This window comes from Heliconius melpomene, chromosome 12, assembly GCF_056956725.1.
Source record: "Heliconius melpomene rosina isolate 202511_hmr_F chromosome 12, ASM5695672v1, whole genome shotgun sequence".
Classification (NCBI taxonomy): Eukaryota; Metazoa; Arthropoda; class Insecta; order Lepidoptera; family Nymphalidae; genus Heliconius; species Heliconius melpomene.
The window spans coordinates 7,785,684-7,805,631 of record NC_140400.1 but is presented as its reverse complement, the minus strand read 5'-3'; the positions used below and the strand labels follow the sequence as shown (position 1 = coordinate 7,805,631).

Genomic DNA, 19,948 nt, shown 5'->3' with positions numbered 1-19,948 from the left:
ATATTTTAAAACAATTAGTCCCTACTTCGGAAAGAAAAATACTTTTTTACACAATTTTTAAAATATAAAAGTTTTTAGTTTGATATTTTTAATTATTTATTTAATAAGGCACAAAGACACAAAACATAGAATACGTCTTTCTGATATCAATTATTTTATTTTAACTAAAAAAATGCCAGATTATTTTTTTATGGTTTTTATAAGAAATTGGATACTATACAATACAATACTAGAATGGCAAAGATACTGGGATGGCAAAATTGAACGTCGCTCTTAGAAACAGTCTCTGTCACTCTCTATCGAGAGCTCTATCAAGTAAAATGTATAACATTTTTAGGTGGCTTCTGGATCCGCAATCGTTGCGTCATTGTCATATTTTTTTATATAAATTAACTTTAAAGGTGTTTTTCATGACAATTAAGTAATATTTTACAATAATATTAAAGTTTTCTCTAAAATATATTCGTATATTACTAACTATAAATAAAATACATTCCTTTAATTAAAGATGTTAATATTTATTAAGAAAATTAATAACAATATATTTACATATTTATTGGCAATAATAAATATTGCTAAATATTTTTTAAAATAAGTATTTAATTCTAATCATACATGAAAAATACCTTTTTATATAAGAAATAAGTATTTCCAAGGTTACTTGGTTACAACTTTTTTGTTTATTTATGAGTAATAAATATCGCCTCGTCAATGTGTTTTGAAATTTGAACTAAATGACGATTTTGCTATTAGTAATTTCAATAAACAACCTTTCTGTCCGTCACGAAGGCTAATATAGATAATGAAATATTAAAAACCCAAAGTCCTTCTAACTCGTTTCCGCGATGCAAATGAGAGTAATGGGTTTTTGTCTGTCCGTATGTATGTATGTAATATTTTTCATTATATAATTATAATTCTTAATTAAAACCTCCGTCAGAAAAAGTTCTAAAAATTAAATAACTAGAAAATATTAACAGTTTAATATTTAAACGGATAAAAATATTTTCTTGTATCATAGCTAGCTAAGAACATTCACATTCACACACTCAGGGCAAAGAAACATATTAAATGATTCTTTGCCCTGAGTGGGAATCGATCGTGTCGACACAACCGTCGTGCTTACAGTGCACGCTTGTGCTCCTGCACCACGATAGCCTCTATTAACATAAAAAGATAGGTATAAACGAGTAAAATAAGGTATCTAATGTTATATTAACAAATTGCAAGGTCTTAAAAAATAGTAGCTTTGCTGTTCTTACCTAGAGCGTAATGTATAATAAACGAGACTCAGTGATAATTTTAATAGTGGAAAAATTTTAACATTGATAAAAAATGGTTTGGACGTTTGTACTTTCGATGTTAGGTAAGAGAATTATAGTTTTTAATTTTATTAATAATTTTATTAATTAGGCACACATCTATAATTAAAACTAGATTATTGCGCTTATATCAGGAACTTACAGTTCAATTTTAATGAATCTATTTTTATTGGATAGTCCATTTACCGAGAAAGATATTTCTCTGTAATAAATGCCGCTAAAACCAATAGGAGTGAAGTAACAAAAACGGGAAAAATCGGGATTTTCCGTGTATGATTGCTTTCGTGATTTTGTATGGTCAGCTTTTCAAATATTTTTTATATAATACAATGACGTAAGGTGGTCTGTCGTTTGACATTCTAGAACACAATATTGTTGATACTGGAGAACCTCCCGAGGTTCCCATATCTGCAAGTTAAAGATAGCAGACGAGGCAAGAGAGAGAGGATAGACGCCGTGAGATTGACCATTTGATTTCCTACGTTTCAGGAGAAATGGGGCACTAAAATTAATTACAACGTTACAAAGAAATATTTTGTGTTTTTTTAATCATATAAAATAGTATCTTTAACGTTATCCATTAACTTTTTATGAACTCGATTCACAGTATTCGAACTCGCGGCCGTCGTTGAGTCATAGCACCTAACATTCACGTTTATGCTTTACCCATTGACACTGACCACTAGGCAAACTGGTTAGGCTATATATAGTGTAGTGGGTTAATATTCTTCATAAACAACTTTCCTATAGGCGTTTCATATGATTAAAATGCTCGTAGAAAGTAGTTTCTCAATGATTTTTACTTAAAACACGCTATAAAGGAATCCTTTATATTAATACTATGAAATACGACAAAATGTTACGGTGAATGGGAACTGTGTGTCTTAGCTAGGTTCCCAGGTTCCCTCTGCCTACCCTGCTATATGAAGGATACAATAAAAAAACGATAATACAATAAACAATATATGTATAAATTATTTAAATATACATACATATATTACCAATGAAGTTTATGCTTTAAAATTATCACTTAGAATATCATTAAATTATTTTCGTATTTGATATCAACGTGCATAATAAATATCAATATCAAATCTAAATAGGATCGACACCGACACTTCAAAGGCAGTACGTCACGTGCTCTACATATCCGGGTATCCCTTTTAGGAATTTCCGCGATTTTTTTTGTTAGTATCGATGATGTTTTTATCTTGTTTGCTGATCTTATAAATAGAAATATTCAAATTATATTTCAAATAAAAAAATATATTCTAGACATCGTCAGAGAACGATTCAAGGTTTGTTAAAAGCTTGTATACAGCGAAGATTAAGTCAGTATCTATTCGAGTTATGTACCAAGCAGAGTGCGCAGAGGTGCGTAATGACGCCGCTCGCTAAACATGGAGTTCTCGATCCATATAATTGTGATATTAGTTATTTTAAGTGCCAGTGTATCCTCGAACGAACAAACCATACCTAAAAAGGTATCGAGATTCACTCAAAGAGTGTTACAACTTGGATTTGCTGTCAAAGATTACGATGTGGTGACAGAAGATGGATATATTTTGAAGGTGTTTAACATTCCTGGTGATAAGACCAGGCCGGTGTTGATGACTCATGGCGTAATCGATTCATGTGAGACATATATAGTGCGGGAAAATATATCTCTAGCTATTAACCTGGCCAAATTAGGATATGACGTTTGGTTGGGAAACAATCGTGGGAACAGGTATTCTCGTCGCCATGTCTACCTCGATCCTGATAGGGACAGAGAATTTTGGGACTTCAGCTTCCACGAACTCGGCTATTACGATCTACCCGCAATGATAGATTTTGTTCTTAAACAAACTAAACAAAAAACCTTAACTGCAATCGGACATTCGCAGGGTACTACAATTTTCTTCGTCCTCTGTTCTGTAAGACCTGAGTACAACGATAAAATTAAAATTTTAGTTGCATTATCACCAGTATGTTATTTGAATAACTTAAAGGATGCCTCTTATTATTTTCTGACTTCAATGCCCGTTATAGATCAATTCTTTACAGCACTAGGTCGAGAGGAGTTCCTTGGTGATGATACAGTTATCGGCCGTGGCTTCAGAACATTTTGTAGTAGTAAGGACAATTATAATATTTGTGCTAATGGAATTCTATTTGCAATTGCTGGAAGCGATCCCGAAGAAATGGAACCAGATTTCCTTCCAACTATAATGGCTCAATACCCAACGGGAACCTCCAGAAAAAATGCCGTTCACATATCACAAGTTGGAATGAGACGATCCTTTTCAGAATTCGATTATACCTGGAGAAATATGGACATCTATAATTCAACAGTGCCTCCTGAATACAATATAAGTAAGATGACGACTAAAGTGGCTATAATTACTGGTAGGAATGATGGCTTATCCACCATAGAAGATGTGGACATGTTGAGTAAGAAATTACCAAATGTTGTTGAATATATAATTTCAGATCACGAGAAATTTAATCACATCGACAGTGTTTGGGGTAGAAACATGGATAAGTACCTTTTACCGCATGTTTTTGAAATCATGTATAAGTATAGTTGATCTCTTCTGGATATTACTACTATATATATGTTAAACAAACATTTTTCATGTAAGGACTTTCAATGAGAAATTACAAATAGGTAGCACGTTAATAGCAATAATAATTTCCTAAAATGTTTATTTACGTGTTCTTGTACCCATCAAATAGGTAAAATTAGTAAAAAATGTTTTATAATATTTATATAAGCATTCATAACTTTGAAAAGTCTTCCATTAAAAAAAATAAGATTTTTTTTAGAAATTGCTAGTTAATTATGTACATTTAGCTTAAAGATTTAATTTATAGTGGAATGTGTTTATAAATATATAATGTCATAATTATATGCGTATTATATCCCAAAAAAAAGGTCTTTGACATGATAGAAAAAAGTAAATATGTTATCTATAAAATTAAAAATATAATAATTTATGTATGTCAACGGCCGTTGATGTTATTTTTAAATATATTTTTTTAAATCAAATGTCAATGTACCTATTAAGCCTAAGGTATATTATTTAATATACCTATAGGCAAAATAATTTATTTTTATTTTCGCTCATTTAGAAAAATAAAAATGTATACTGTATTTTAACTTATCTGTTACTAAAACCATATTATATTTAATAAATTATTGTAGTTAATAATTGTTATATTAAATTATTTTAATACAAAAACAACCACACAAGTGTTTTATTTCAAAATATAAGTTTTACTTAATTGATATTAACTGCGTCAATTTTTAAAATATCTTACAATATTTAAAATAAATGTTTTCTAAGTATATACCAATTGCACACTCTAAAGAGTAATTGAATCGTTTCAATCGCTGGAAGCATCCAAGACACTCGGTTAAAGAAAGGAAGTACCGTTAAAATATTTGTATGGAAAGGAATGTGTAACTCATTTATAACCTAACAGTAGGTTCTTTGTAACCGTGTTTTGATTGAATAACCGTTATTATGATTTAACAGATGGATATATTTGAGGCCGTCTTGGCGTTTAGGCACAAGCTTTGCGGGTTCGATTCCAAATCGGGGGAATATTTATTGTTCATCCCATAATCAGAACCTAACCAATTCTCATTAAAATATCGTTGAAATGTATCCTTTCCACATACTAGGTTAATCGTCCATTTTTCGCGCACATAGGTACTTAATGCAAATTTAAGACTTGTTATTTTCTCATGGATAATATCGTCAGAAATAGACCAAATTCAAAGCCAGTCAATAGTTCTAGTAACAAATATAAAAAAAATCGTACCTATGTATATCAATTTGATTATAGTTTAGTGGTCAATTAGGTATTTGAACGATTTTCAGGAGGCGCGGGCGGAAACTCCTATGTTTCCAAATATAAAGTTTTTAAATCTTATAACAATTTCTACAAATTAATATTCTATGACATAGCTAATAAATATTTGTAATAGTAAGTACTCTTTAAAAAATGAATAGATTATTAAATTTTATATGCCTATGTAATATACTTAGATAAATATGCACAGATTGAAATGTAACCCGCAATCATCGCATAAAGAAAGATAATATATACCTCATATAATTTTAAACGGATATTAAACCATGTTATTATTTATAATTATTTTTACATTGAACCAATGTAATTTGCAACAAGAGCGAAGGAGGGGTAATTAAATATAATCATAAGAATAATGCTACTAATACGTAAGGTGATTTTGTACATGCCTTTATTACGTTCTTATTAAAAGCACTCCCCACTTTTTGCAGAATTCTGGGGGCATTGCGTGTTGAGTGGCAGAACTCAACGCCGCGCTTTGCTTCGACATAAGCGCGAAGAAATGGACATATAAATTTAAATAAATATTTTATCTCCTCGAGTGGGGATCGAACTCACAACCAGTCGGTTTTACAGTCACACTTTGTGCCCCTGCGCCACGACTGGGCTCAAATTATTCAATAATTTTCGGAAATTATTAATATTAAATGTTTTGTTTACTTTACTATGAAAATTCTATTCAAAAAACGTATATAATGCGAACGAAGCTATAAAAGGTGACGCAAGACATATCGACATTTACGTCACTTTTACTAGGGATGTCTATTCTTCCTATTAATATTCATAAATAAAGAACTGAACTGAACCTATTAATATTCGATATAAATAAATCAGCTTCACGCGCACAGCAGGGTAAGCAGAGGGAATTAGTGTTAACACACTCAACGCTGTGTCTTGCTTCGTTACCAGAGCGAATAAATAAAAATATTAAATACATTATTTCTTCGAGTGAATATCAAACCTATAGCTTGTCGACTAGCCTTCTATAATATATAAACTTAATACATATAATTAATAGTTTTATTTGTCACTAGAAATGTAACACACTAACAACATTTTTTATGTATTATATATATTGTATATAGATACACATTATGTAAAACTTTTCCATTTTATAATATTTCAAGATATTCCAATAGTTCATCGGTTCTGTTCTTTAATAATGGCATATCTTCCGTGCCAGTTGATCAGATTCTCTTAGTGTCGTATTGTATGGAGAACTCACGAATGACATAGATCAGTAAATGAAAATAATGTAACACAATTGTAAAATATAAAATGTAAATTAAAATACGTTAAAATAATTTAAAAAAGCCTACCAAACAAAATAAAACGACAGTAATATCAATGCCCATCACTATTATACGGCATTCGATATATGTCATCTGTCACTGTCAATACATAAGTTTCAATTTTCAGCAACACTGCAATAATTCAGAATGTTGATCCTTGAAATGTGATAAATCTTCTTAAATTACTCTAAACTAACACTAAGCAAGCCTAAAAAGGGCAGAGGATCTCTCGATAAATAGATCTTCATTCGTTTTATACATAAATACGATAGAGAGTAAGGTTATTTAATGTGGCAAACATGAATTTTCCGGATGAAAATGGTTTTTCCGGTGGCGATAGGAATCGTGCGCGAGGGGCTTCAGGTATAACGGTGAAAGAAGCATATGCTGAAGGTAAGAATTTTTGTTTTGAGAATAATTAGGTGCGCCGGCGTTTTTTTGAATTTATTATCCTTACCATATTGCTTATAATTAAGAAATAATTATTCCTTTTAAAATCACGTTTTAATGATTATATAGAAAACTATGAATGTCGTATGTTAATATTCACAAATGCTGTATATACATATTTTTATAATTGAATTACACCACTCACCATGCAATGTCTTGAAAATTCTGCAATGAGTGGGGAACGGACTATCTTAACACTAAGTTTCCTTTGCCTATATGCAAGGGACATTGTAAAGCAAAAAACTACTATAATAAAAACAAGAGTCATCTCAATTTGGACATTCAATTGACATGGCTGTAACCCCATTTATCACTAACCACAATTATTTGTAACAAGTAGTTTGCCAATGGTCAATAATACCAATTGTATTTCATTCCTTACATGATGTATTAAGATATAGTTGTGTTTGAACACAATGTGGGTTATACTGTTGAAGTTCTTGGGTAATATTTATGATATAATTTATATTTTTCTTTACTTTTGGTAGATTTTTATTTTGAAATAATTATAATATACTTAATCATTGTTTCATATTTAATAATTTATAGTGTAACTATTACAATAAGTAATTATAAAGAAATAATACTAAATAATTATAAACATTTTTTCTGAAGCATTACTGACGCAAGAAAATAAATATTTGAGAAAGTTTTGGCTAAATTCTTGTTTGATGACATAAGAGTTGTATTTTATAAAACATATAAAATTTTTAACGCAGTAGGTCTCAAACCTGCACCTCTTGGAATCTATGGAGCTTATTGTGAAATGATTTATTCACTTAATTTAATAAATAAAAAATAAATTAAAACTAAATATTTGTACATCTGGTTAAACACCTTAAACCAATAAGCATTCATTATGTGAAAATGATATATATGTTCAGTATTTTCATAATAATTTCGGTCTCATATTCTTAAATTGTTACCTTGATTCAAAATTCCATAGTATTATCTCACAATGACCTTGTTATATGGTGAGATAACATAATATCAATAATAAAATAATTTTAATGAGATCTCAAATTTTGAAGGATTTTTATCATTTAAGTTAGATATGGTTTAACCATTACATTTATTTTAATTAAATTGTTGATTTGTGGCTTTATGAGTTGCAAGATATTGTAACAGAAATAAAATAAATAAATCTGTGAATTTGTGGTTCTCACCATGTATTTTTTTTTATTTATTTAGTTTCATGCTTTATTCCACACACAGTATAGTAGTCAGAGGGAACACTAGAAGGAAAGCCATTCTTTTTTTAATTTAATATATTCTTTTTGTATAAGGTTGTGGGTTCGAGCTTGAATATTTTTTATTCACATGCTCTTCACATGCAGCATTTCGTTCCACTCTTAAAACATATTGTCTCAAATTAGATCAAAAACTGGAGAATTGACACTAGTTTATATAGATATTATGCGTCCTGCTATACATAGATAATATGTAAATCTTTTCTTATTATCTTTTTCTATTTTTTTTACTCAGGTGGTATAAAAGCCGGGGTTGCACGAGCAGCGGGTTTAGCCTACAATATCCTATCCCGTCGTAAAGCGGCCGAGGAAGGTGTAGCCCGTTTAGCCCGAGTACTTTCAGCGTTAGACCTAACTGCCCTAGGTGTGGGTAGTACATTGGGTGTTGGTGTTTATGTGTTAGCTGGTGATGTGGCTAAGAACTATGCAGGCCCGGCGGTTATATTATCGTTCCTGTTAGCTGCTGTTGCTAGTGTTTTTGCTGGTAAGTCAGTTTTTTTTAAATGCTATGGTTGTGGATTCAATTTCTATAATAAGGGAATTAATTATTTTCATTTCCTCACTCTGGTAAGAAGATAAAGTGGGGCTTAAAGTGTGAGATCTGTCAGAAATTTTGTGGTGTGTGGGACACACAGAGGGTCTTAACATTAGATATTGTCTGATTATCCTGCTATGTGCGGGATACAGCATGAAACAAAAAAAAGTTATTTATACTTGATTAACAGTTAATATTTAAAAAGGCCTATTTAACATTTGTACTAAACATTCACTACATTATTTTCTGTTGCTTTGCAACTTTGCAAAATAAGTTTAAAAAAATCCTCTTTTGTATTTAAATGTTAAATAGTGAAAGTTACAGAAAGGCAGTGAAGTGTAATATTTGTTTACTTTTTCATATTCTTATTAGCTTTGATCCCATTGACTTTTATTATTATGCATTAAGTATTTTCAACAAAGAGTTTATTCTTTACTTTATTTTCTAACATATTCATCTTATTTGTTCGTAGCTATGAAGAAACAAGAGATCTACTGTAATTGATATCTGTAATCATCTTTTGAACAATAACCGTTATTGTGTTTTAATTGCAACAGTTAATTAGTTATCAATTAATATTATAGATACCGCCGTGGCGCAGGGATGGTTGCGGGTTTGTATCCCACTCGGATAGTGAATTATTTTAATTTTCTCGCTCTGGTAACAAGACAAAGTTCGGCGTTGAGTTCCGTCAGTGTACGCAGACAAAAGTCCCGCAGATTAGACAATACGTGTGGAACGGAGAGATTGAACACTAGTTGCCCTCAATACCCAGTTGTATTCGTTATACTGCGTGATACAGCGTGAAGCTTGAAAAAATGTTATATATATATATTTTTTTAATTTTCCTAGGTCTCTGTTACGCAGAATTCGGTGCCAGAGTACCTAAAGCTGGTTCCGCATACGTATATAGTTATGTGTGCGTCGGAGAGTTCATTGCATTCATTATTGGATGGAATCTCATATTGGAATATATCATTGGTAAGCAATTTATGTATATGTTTTTTGCAATTAGTGACGACGTCTGGCGCTCTATAGGTAGCAGCAGAAACAATTATTTCGACAAATTGAGGTTTTTTCTAGTTTAAACGGATTATTTCAAGGTACAGTAACACAGAGGAACATTTAATATTTTTAATTTTCATGGTTATGGGTTCGATTTCTTTTCGGGGGAATGAATTATTTTCTCTTTCTGCCATTCAGCAGTCAGCACATTATGTGCGAATTCGAAAGCGGGCGGAATGTGGGGAACGGAGTGTTTTGATTATCTCTGGATACCCTGCTATATGCGGGGTACAGCGTGAAATTTTTTTAATTTATTAAATAAAGCAACAATATGTCAAAAATATACTACTATTGAGGTTTTAAGATTTCTTTAATGTACTAGTAGTCTGTGAACATTTATTCGAATATTGGATCATTTTCTATGTTTTACAATTTAATGGCTCTTTGGTAAACTTAACAATAAAGAAATAAATAAATAAATAATTTCTTTTACTAATTTTAGGTGCTGCGTCAGTAGTTAAAGCACTAAGTGAATACCTAGATTCCCTACTAGATAAGGCGATATCAACCCAATTGCAGGAATGGATGCCCATGCATTCGCCGCATTTAGCGAAATATCCAGATTTGTTCGCTTTTACCGTTATTATGGTATTTTCTGGTAAGTTTGTTTACGACTAATATATATTTTGTTAATTATTTTTTTTTATATTTTAGCTTCATGTTCTATCCCGCACATAGTAGGGTAAGCAGAATCCCCATCGAACCACAACCCTCGCGTTTACAATAAAGCGTGTGCGTGCATGTGCGTTCGATTTATAACATTTGAAATATATATTTTTTTAAAAACATTCTGTCAGTATGTTATATAAAAAGCGTTTCATATAAACAGCCTATTAATAATATATTTTTTATTCGTTTTCAGTGGCATTAGCGTTTGGTGTGAAGGAATCGACCAAATTTAATAATTTCTGCACTGGAGTCAATCTATGTGTAGTTTTATTTGTAATTATATCTGGATCTTTCAAAGGTAAAGAAAATATTACTGTTATTATATATTTTTTATATCTATACTTTGAGATTTAGATTTTTTTGTGCTTAGCCTAATAGAGTACCTAATTAATTATTTCAGTAAAGTAGTAAATAAGTAATTACCTTTACACTACAATATAAATGAACGTAAATTAACTGTTTTCTTCATTTCATTTATTTTAAATATTTAAAAAAATATTCTAAATTACCTTTATTTTTTTATTTAACAGTCCTTTTTTATATTCCAGCGGATACAAAAAATTGGCGTATACCCGCCTCAGAAGTTCCTCATACCGATAATAAAAATTTTGGGAGTGGTGGGTTCGCACCTTACGGCCTCGCGGGTATTATTAAAGGGGCGGCGGTTTGTTTCTACGGGTTTATAGGTAAGATTTTTTTAGCTTCACATTGTATCCCGCATATAGCAAAGTAGGCAGAGGGTACCTAGTGTTAAGACACTCAGTTGCCCGTGTATAGTTGAATTTTCAAAGTATTGCTTGTTGAGTGGTGGTACTCAACACCGCACTTTGTCTTTTTACCAGAGCGATGAAATAAAAATAAATAACTTTCGAATCGAACTTACAACCGTCGTGATTGCACGTCGTGTCACATGTGCACACAGACTCGATGGCTACAATCGACTCTATAGATACGATATAAATAATTATTGATGGTTTTCGAGCTTCATTATTTTTTATCATTTTCAATAATAGAAATGGTTTCTTTAAATTTAATTTAAAATTTTTAATGAGATTAAAGGTTATCGTTTATTTACGTTGACCGGAGCAAGGGCTTTTTTAATTAATTTAATTATAATAATAAATAACGATCTAATTAAAGTAGAGAATTAATTGGATTCGTAAAATATGATTATGTAAAAAAATTTACATCTATTTAAATTATAAAACTGTAGAGTTTGATTAAGCGCGGCAATCTCAGAAACCACTAGTTCTAATTGAAAAAATGTTTTCGTGTTATAATCCATGTGATAGTATATACAGGGTGGAATTGACGGCACCACTTTAAATGAAACCACAGTTTTAACTATTCTATAAAAGCCTAATATAATTCAGAAAAAAAATAATTCCCAAAAATGAAAAAGTTATTTTTTCAAACAAAATAAATAATAAAATAATCGTTTTAAAAAAAACGCCATTTGTAAAGTGTTATATTATCACTCACACACTTACCTGTCAAAGCGGCAACGTCGCTCACGCTTCATTCAAGAAATCGAGTCGCAGCAACTAGCGTAGGTATGTAGGCAACGGCGGCGAGCTGATGTTAAATTAACGCAACACTTAGGAATACACTTTACACACACTTTTATTGAATTATTTCTATTAGGTTTTTAATTTTACTTTTGTTGCACTACAAACACATTTTTTATGTTCCCGTTTTAAACTAACACTCATTTTTAACATGTTTACAAAATTATTACAATAATAGCATTTTTTTTCACTTTTTTTAACAATAAATATTACATTTTCTGTCCACATTACATTCAGCTCGATAATAACCCATATTATTACACTTGAAACATTTAATATTTCTTTTAATTGTAGCATTTCTTTTTACAATAAATGCAGATGATGATGACACAATTTCCCCCCGTAGTAGTATTATGGTTTGGAACTTCCAAGCATTCCAATTTTTTACTCCTTCCAGTTTTATTACTGTGCTGTTTCCTTTTCATTGTGATTGTTTATTTTGCTTGTTTTTCTTTTTTATTCCTTCCCGGCAACTTAACCTCCAAATTTCAATACCAACGCCGAAGCGTCGCGTGAAGTAACGCTGTTTTAATCTCGCCAGTATTTCTAATTTTCTACGATTGATGCAATCTTCTTTATTATTGTTACGACGTGGTCTGGGCCCATAACCCGTTGTATTTATTTGGTTTAGTAAATAGCATTCAGCTATAGTTCGACCCAACTACTATTGCGCAGAATGTACGCGCCGCACCGATTCTATGGAAATCCCCGGTAATCGGTGCGGCGTGAGCGGGGTGTCTTTGTACAGATAACAAAATTCATTTTTAATATTGATTAATTGTGCAATATAACACTATAATTCATAATAAATGTAGATTATACTTTTTACGCATGATTTGATATTAAAATAATTAATAAAATTATCAATACTATTTACAAATAATTACTAAATATTAATTTATTTCGTATTGAGTTTTCGCAGGTCCTCGTGTAACATTATAAAACTCGTTTAATATTTAATTTTTATACGATTTTCTATCAAAATAATCATACAAATATAAATAATAATGAAAATCTTAATAAAAAATTTAATAGTATATTCGATAAGTATTTTAGTTAATGGCAACTATTACAATGTTTTTAATTATCTGTGTGAGAACAGAACTTAGCCGCGGAACGGCTAACTTCTGTTGTATTTACATTATTTTGTTCGATTTTATACGTTGAATAATTATTAAGTGTTTTAAATTATTTGGATGTTGTTTAATATTAATTTTATCATTAATCGGATTTCTAAAATCGTGATGAATGTTTCGTGATCGTGATGATGTGATTACTGAGTTTGAGAGAGAGATTTTTCTCAAATGTGAAACTATTGTGTCAGTATTTGAGTGTACTATCAAAACATACATTTTTTTAAGACATTTCAAACAAATGTTGAGTTTTTAATATTACTTATGATGTAAATATTAGTGATAGTAAAAGGAGAATGCGACAACGACGATGTAAAACTAATGTTAAATGTAAGTACCTATCTATCGTAGTTCAATATCATTTTGTGTGTTAAAAATTTTGAATATAACTTTGTGGGTGGTTCAATAACCATGCAGTATTTCTAAATAATTTCATAATAAAGGTGATATAATAAATTGACTTAAAGTAGGATTTTGTTAAACAATTTTAATAAGAGGTTTGAACGTTATTTAGATTTATAATAAATAGGTAATTGCGTGAAAAAGAACGCGAGATATCGTTCTTTCTCGTTCGGTTTTGTTTTGACGAATGAAAAGTAGAAGTTTGGCAACGCTTAGTAGTATTTTTGTAGTAGTATGTGTATGTGTGCGTCACACGAAATACAGGTATGGAGAAAAATCGTGAAATGAAAAAAAAATCCTACGTCCAAACTGTTGAGGCATCTTGATTAATTTCTTTAGCTTCGGGTTTGAAATTTTTTACCCTATATGCAGTTTCAATTAAAGAAGCGCAGCCTCTTCCACCCTGTATAGGCATATATAGGTATATATAGGCTATATATTTCGATATACCCCATTGGACCAGCAATGGTTCTCGAGCACTCAGTTGTATTCGTCCTAATATTAGGTTTACAGTGTCCTTATGTACTGCCTCTATATACTTTTAAACTTGAAAATAATTATGCGAACCTGCGTTTAAAAATCGCCAAGTTAGTAGCTAGTGTGGTTAATAAATATGTAACGAACCTTTCTTTACCATTTTCTTTACATTATGGAAGCATAGTCAATCAAAGGTACATAACGTAAATATCCTAATAAGCAAACCAAGTTACTCCATCTGCGTGAGTTTTTGCAAGAGGCGAATTATTGAAATATACAGGTAAATTTATTATGTACATACGTATTTTTTTTGTTCAACTGGTCTGCAAAAAATAGTTGGTTTGGGAATTAACATATCGATAATATTAATCAGTGATTATAATTTAACTATTTTTTCCAAGGCTTCGACTGCGTGGCGACAGCAGGGGAAGAAGCACGTCGCCCACAAAAAACTATTCCCTTTGCAGTGGTAGCTTCACTTTTAGTGGTTTTCTTGGCGTATTGTGGGGTTTCGTCGGTTCTTACTCTTATGTTGCCGTATTATATGCAAGTAAGTAAAATCATCTTAGATACATTTGCTCATTCCATTCCAAAGCCTAAACATAAATTATTATTTATTACTGTATCCGCCGGCGGGACATATTGATATACTGTTCCAATTACATACTTCACACATACTTATAAAAAAGAACTAACTTTACAACGTACATACTATAATCAATTTTTAATTAAATTTCAGGATGAAAAAGCGCCATTTCCTCACGTCTACGACCGCCTGGGGTGGACTTGGGCTAAATACGCGGTCAGTGTTGGAGCTATATGCGCTTTATGTTCCAGGTAAGTAATACAGTACTGTCGACAAGTTGTGTGTGTTTATGATTTTTCTTACCTCTTTCCTTATTTCCTCAAGTACAACCAAAAGATTCATAATTAAATATTTCGACATTTATAAGTTACAATGACAATTATTACTTGTAGTTATTTTTTATAAGTATATTCTATTTTCTTTTTATAAAAGTGTTTTTCCTCAGTCTTTTAGGTTCAGTGTTTCCTCTCCCCCGTATTATTTACGCGATGGCGTCAGATGGTCTTCTGTTCAAATTTTTGGGCAAAGTACATGAGAAATATCAGACCCCATTGGTGGGCACCGTGATGGCTGGGTTTTTTACTGGTATGTTAAGATAAGATTTTTATTATTATTATAAAGTTATATACAAAAAATATATAGGTAGTGGGACTCGATCTCGAACGACTTTTATCATAAAAGGTCAGCAAAATTAATAATTATATGAATAAGCAAATTAATAATTGAATAAATATGATATTGGATATATAAAAACATAATGAAGAAAGAGTCAGTAAATGAAAATTAAATTAATTAATTAAGAAATGTAAAAATTAACGTGAAGTAAATCAACAACATACTTACATTTAATGACAATATAATTATAAAGTGCACAATAATCCCGATGGATATAAATTTATGTTTATGTATAACTTCTTATGTAATAATTGTTTTTAGGTACCTTAGCAATGATCTTTGAGCTGGAACAGTTGATCCACATGATGTCCATAGGGACGCTGCTAGCGTATTCTATGGTGGCTTTGTGTGTTTTGTTACTTAGGTTAGTATCTAAATATTCTAAGATTATGGTATTATTTATTTGTGTATAGAGATAATTATTTTCAACTATTACATTTTGGTCACTCTACTAAGAGTGGGGAAATGAAAATACGTGCGGCGATGAGTTACGCCACTCAACAGGCTATGTATTAATACTAGGTTCCATTTTCTTTTAAAGAAAAGAAACGCTAAAGCTTCTTTTAAAATATTTTAAGACTTCAGATTCTCGCTGTGTTCCTTATAGGAAGGCAGAGGGAACCTCAGAACCTAATGTTAAGACACTTCGTTTTATTTAAGCGGGCAGCGCTTTCCACAGTACTCATCGCCGCGCTTTGCTTCTTTTCCAGAACGAATGAATGGAAATATTAAAATTAATTTCCTCAGGTGGGAAATGAACCCCTAACCTGTCGTGTTTTTAGTTGCACGCTCGTGCCCTGGCTCTGCCATGGCTGACCTGATAAGACTTAGTTGTAGTATATTTAGAAACTATTGATTTAAAATAGATTTTTTTATTCCTAGAGAGTATTTAATATAACAAAATATGTTATTTTTTCTAACAGATACGAAAAATCTCAAAGCCGCGCCCCTGAGCCCTTATCGTTATCAGTGCGAGGTGTCATAAGACAGCTGATAAACAAAGACAAACACACTACACCCACGAGGCTCAGTGCGGCTCTTGTTGCTGTACTTGTTACGTTGTATGGTATGGGGTTTGATGCTTATAAGTTATAATATCGTTTAATCGGACGGGAGAAATAAATATAAAATTAATGGCTTTTTGATTATATCGAAATCGAAAATTTGAACTTCAAATTATTGCTATTTAAAAATAGTTCTATATAGTTACACTTATTTTTTACATCTTCCTTGTAAAAATATTTTTATTAATCCTACTAGAAATTATAAAATCAGAAAATCCCATCGACTTACATTACTCTGAATTTCGGCGTTATTTTCTCATTTTTTTAAAACCGAAGGACCAATGTTCTTTGATTTAAAAAAAAAAATATTAAAACGGGAAGTTTGAAGATAAAAAAGTATTACAATTATAAATGCGCAATCGCGGCTTCGCCTTAAAAATATTGTTATATTATAGCCAAATATCGAATAGAACGAAGTAACAGAAATATAAATATTATTAATATTATTAATATTTATATAATAATTATATTAATTTTTCAAAATAAAATTCACTTTTCACAGGTATATGGTGTCTAATAATGATGCACAGTATAAACACCCACGGGTTAGAAATATTGAATGGTGATACGTCACCCATTATCCAACTTTCAATAAGCGCAGTGCTAGTTGTCGCCACGCTGTATATTATATCCTGTCAACCTGTTTCCGAAAAGAAGTTGGCATTCTCTGTAAGTATTTATAATACTTATAACCATTTTTTTTTTTCAGTTGCAAAAGTTATTCCGTGTACAGGATAGGCAGATAGAAGTTAGTGTTTATACAAACGGTTGTACTTTTTCTTCTCGATTTCATAATATTGTATAGACTTGCGGAATTCAACGCCGCGTGATCTTATTAATATGTAATAACAACGATGGAATAAAAATAATCCATTGCTCCATGTGGGGATGTACCCACAACCATAGTGTTTACAATAATCCGCTATTCCACTGCACCTCCACCTATATATCATTTACATAGCATAGAAAAAAAACAAATTGTTTATGGACGCTTAAATTTATCAAAATACACAAAAGATTAATGCGGTTTTCACGAAGTCGTAGTTTCGACGAAGTTCACTTAAAATTGTTATAAAACATTAGGTTTTAATTTCCTTTTAAAACTTTTCACATATACTTTATAATATTCTTTTTGCTTCGAAAACAATTAATATCACTTAACGTTTTAAGGTCACAATAAGGTTATTAAAAAATATTTTCATATTTGTGACCTTAAGTTTGATGTATCATTATTTATTACCAGGAAACTGAGTGATATTAATATCAAATATTATAATTTTTAGGCAGTTATTTAAATTTAACCTATTAATCATTTATTTGCATTACCCAATTTGGTAAGATTAAACGCGGCGTTGGGTTACGCAACAACACGCTATGTCTCGAAAATTGGGCGGTGCGTGGGGAAAGATGTGTGTTAACAATAGGTAACAATAGGTTCCCTCTGCCTAACCTCTGAAGCCAAAAAAATCTAAATAGATTTTTTTTATGTTAGGTTCCGCTAGTGCCGTGGCTTCCTGGTCTTAGTATCCTTATCAACGTGTACTTAATGCTCAATCTGGACTACATGACGTGGTTGCGTTTCGCCGTTTGGATAGCTGCTGGTGAGTGTTATTTTATTTTAATTATCTTTTATAATACTGGATACGACGGTCGCGTCGGTTTCAAAATAAAAAACATATAATTCTGAGTGCATTTATTTTATAGTTTAAATTAATATCGATTTAAGGCTGTCTTTTCGAACAAGCGTGTTACTGGGAACCAGCATTCTCTCTCTCTCTCTCTATAAATAAATAAATAAAATAAAAATACTTTATTTGTTCAACAGATTTTACACAAAAATAATTGTTACAGAGATCTCAAATCTCTTAACATCTCTTAAACAAGTAATGTCTATATATGTATAATTTTATTTTTTATGACAATAATTAAAAAAAACAATAGTTACTGTAAAACTAAAAGTAAGTGATGGCAAAATTTTTCTTTTCTTACATAATATATTTAATTAACATTTTCTACAGTTATGCATAAGATGACATAATGGACATTTTAACGCTCAGTACTACAAAGTAGTATCTTTGTTACTGTTTATTCGACAGTAAAAGAAGTGCTTGCAAAAATCTATTCTAATAAATAATATTTGGAATTTTACAAATTACGAAATAAAAACAATACGAATAACTAGTCAATAGGGTCAGGGACATAGAAGTAGACTCAACTGTTCAAACGTTTTTTCTTTTCATTCGTAATATATTATTATAGTGCTGTAAATTAAAATTAGCATTCAGTGAACAAGTGAGCAGTAAAAAATAACCTTGATATATTAATAATAATTAAAAATATTTATAGTTTCATATAACGTTATTGTTGTAATGATATCTAAAATAAAAAGAAAAATAAATAAACAAGTGACTGTTTATTAGCTGTCATTGAAAAGAGACGTTGTTTTATTATAGGTTATGGGCCCGCGCTCATAAATTTCGCGATTTTGTAATTTTAACAAGAATTTTGCATCGCAAGTGTTAAAGGATAATTACAAGTATTTTGCAGATTATAGCAGTGTATATTCCTATTGAAATTTAACAATGTCGACAAACTATTTTGTGAACGTACCAAAGCTAACGGGGCGTAATAATTATAGTGAATGGTGTTTCGCGGCAGAAAATTTTCTAATCTTGGAAGGCACTAAGCACTGCGTGTGGCCAGAAGAAGGAAAAGAAATAACTGCAGATGACGCAAAAACAAAAGCCAAACTAATAATGACAATCGACCCGTCTCTGTACGTACATGTAAAAAACGTTAAAACTTCAAGTGAATTGTGGAATAAGCTTAAACAACTTTTCGATGATAACGGATTTTCACGTAGAATAAGTCTACTAAGGAATTTAATTTCGATTCGCCGAGAGAATTGCAATTCGATGACGTCATACGTGACGCAGATTATTGATACTGCACAGAAGCTCAGCGGAACAGGATTTGAAATAAATGACCAGTGGACAGGATCATTGCTGTTGGCGGGATTGCCTGATCGTTTCTCCCCTATGATTATGGCAATAGAGCACTCAGGAATACCTATTACAGCAGATTCCATCAAAACGAAATTGCTGGATATGGATTTGGCAAGTTATGATGAGAATGAAGTTAGTGGTGCTTTTGCAATTCATTCTAAGTACAGAGGAAAACAAAATTCGAATTTATCTATGGCCAGAAAAAGTGACGTAGGCAACACTACTTTACCGACGTCAAACGTCAAACAGATAAAGTGCTATCGATGTAAACAGTTCGGCCATTATAAAAACCAATGTACAAATAATGAAAATAACTCGTCAAATAAGAAAATAAATAAGGAAAGAGTGCAGTCAAATGCTTTTAGCGCAGTGTTTCTGAGTGGAAATTTCTACAAAGATGAATGGTATATCGACTCTGGCGCGAGTATGCATCTTACAGCAAATGAAAGTTGGGTTATAAATGCACAGTATGAACAATGCAAAGAAATTGTTGTTGCAAATAGTGAAAAGGTCTCAGTATCGTGTACTGGCGATGTAAAAATAACGACAGTAACGGACAACCGTGAATACGACATCATAGTGGAAAACGTATTC

General features: G+C 31.2%; 2 protein-coding genes across 3 annotated transcripts in view; both read left to right on the top strand.

Annotated features, from left to right (window-relative positions):
• The first annotated feature begins 2,446 nt into the window (after positions 1–2,446).
• On the top strand, positions 2,447–4,235 carry LOC146533716 (lipase 1-like). Its single transcript, XM_085194437.1, has one exon. It carries the CDS (start codon positions 2,723–2,725, stop codon positions 3,890–3,892), a length of 1,170 nt encoding a protein of 389 aa, XP_085050563.1. The 5' UTR covers positions 2,447–2,722; the 3' UTR covers positions 3,893–4,235.
• Positions 4,236–6,562: 2,327 nt separating this feature from the next.
• LOC146533709 (cationic amino acid transporter 2) overlaps positions 6,563–19,948 on the top strand; it is a 43,170-nt gene continuing 29,784 nt past the window's right edge. For both annotated transcript variants that reach the window (XR_014878555.1, XM_085194529.1), the window contains exons 1-13: positions 6,563–6,868; positions 8,411–8,659; positions 9,563–9,691; positions 10,218–10,373; positions 10,638–10,742; positions 10,993–11,130; positions 14,426–14,574; positions 14,764–14,861; positions 15,056–15,195; positions 15,547–15,649; positions 16,209–16,351; positions 16,852–17,018; positions 17,842–17,950. Coding sequence is in view for 1 of the 2 variants with exons in the window: in XM_085194529.1 (XP_085050655.1) it covers positions 6,775–6,868; positions 8,411–8,659; positions 9,563–9,691; positions 10,218–10,373; positions 10,638–10,742; positions 10,993–11,130; positions 14,426–14,574; positions 14,764–14,861; positions 15,056–15,195; positions 15,547–15,649; positions 16,209–16,351; positions 16,852–17,018; positions 17,842–17,950 (1,780 nt within the window). In the remaining variant the exon portion in view is untranslated. The remainder of the gene's footprint in view (positions 6,869–8,410; positions 8,660–9,562; positions 9,692–10,217; positions 10,374–10,637; positions 10,743–10,992; positions 11,131–14,425; positions 14,575–14,763; positions 14,862–15,055; positions 15,196–15,546; positions 15,650–16,208; positions 16,352–16,851; positions 17,019–17,841; positions 17,951–19,948) is intronic.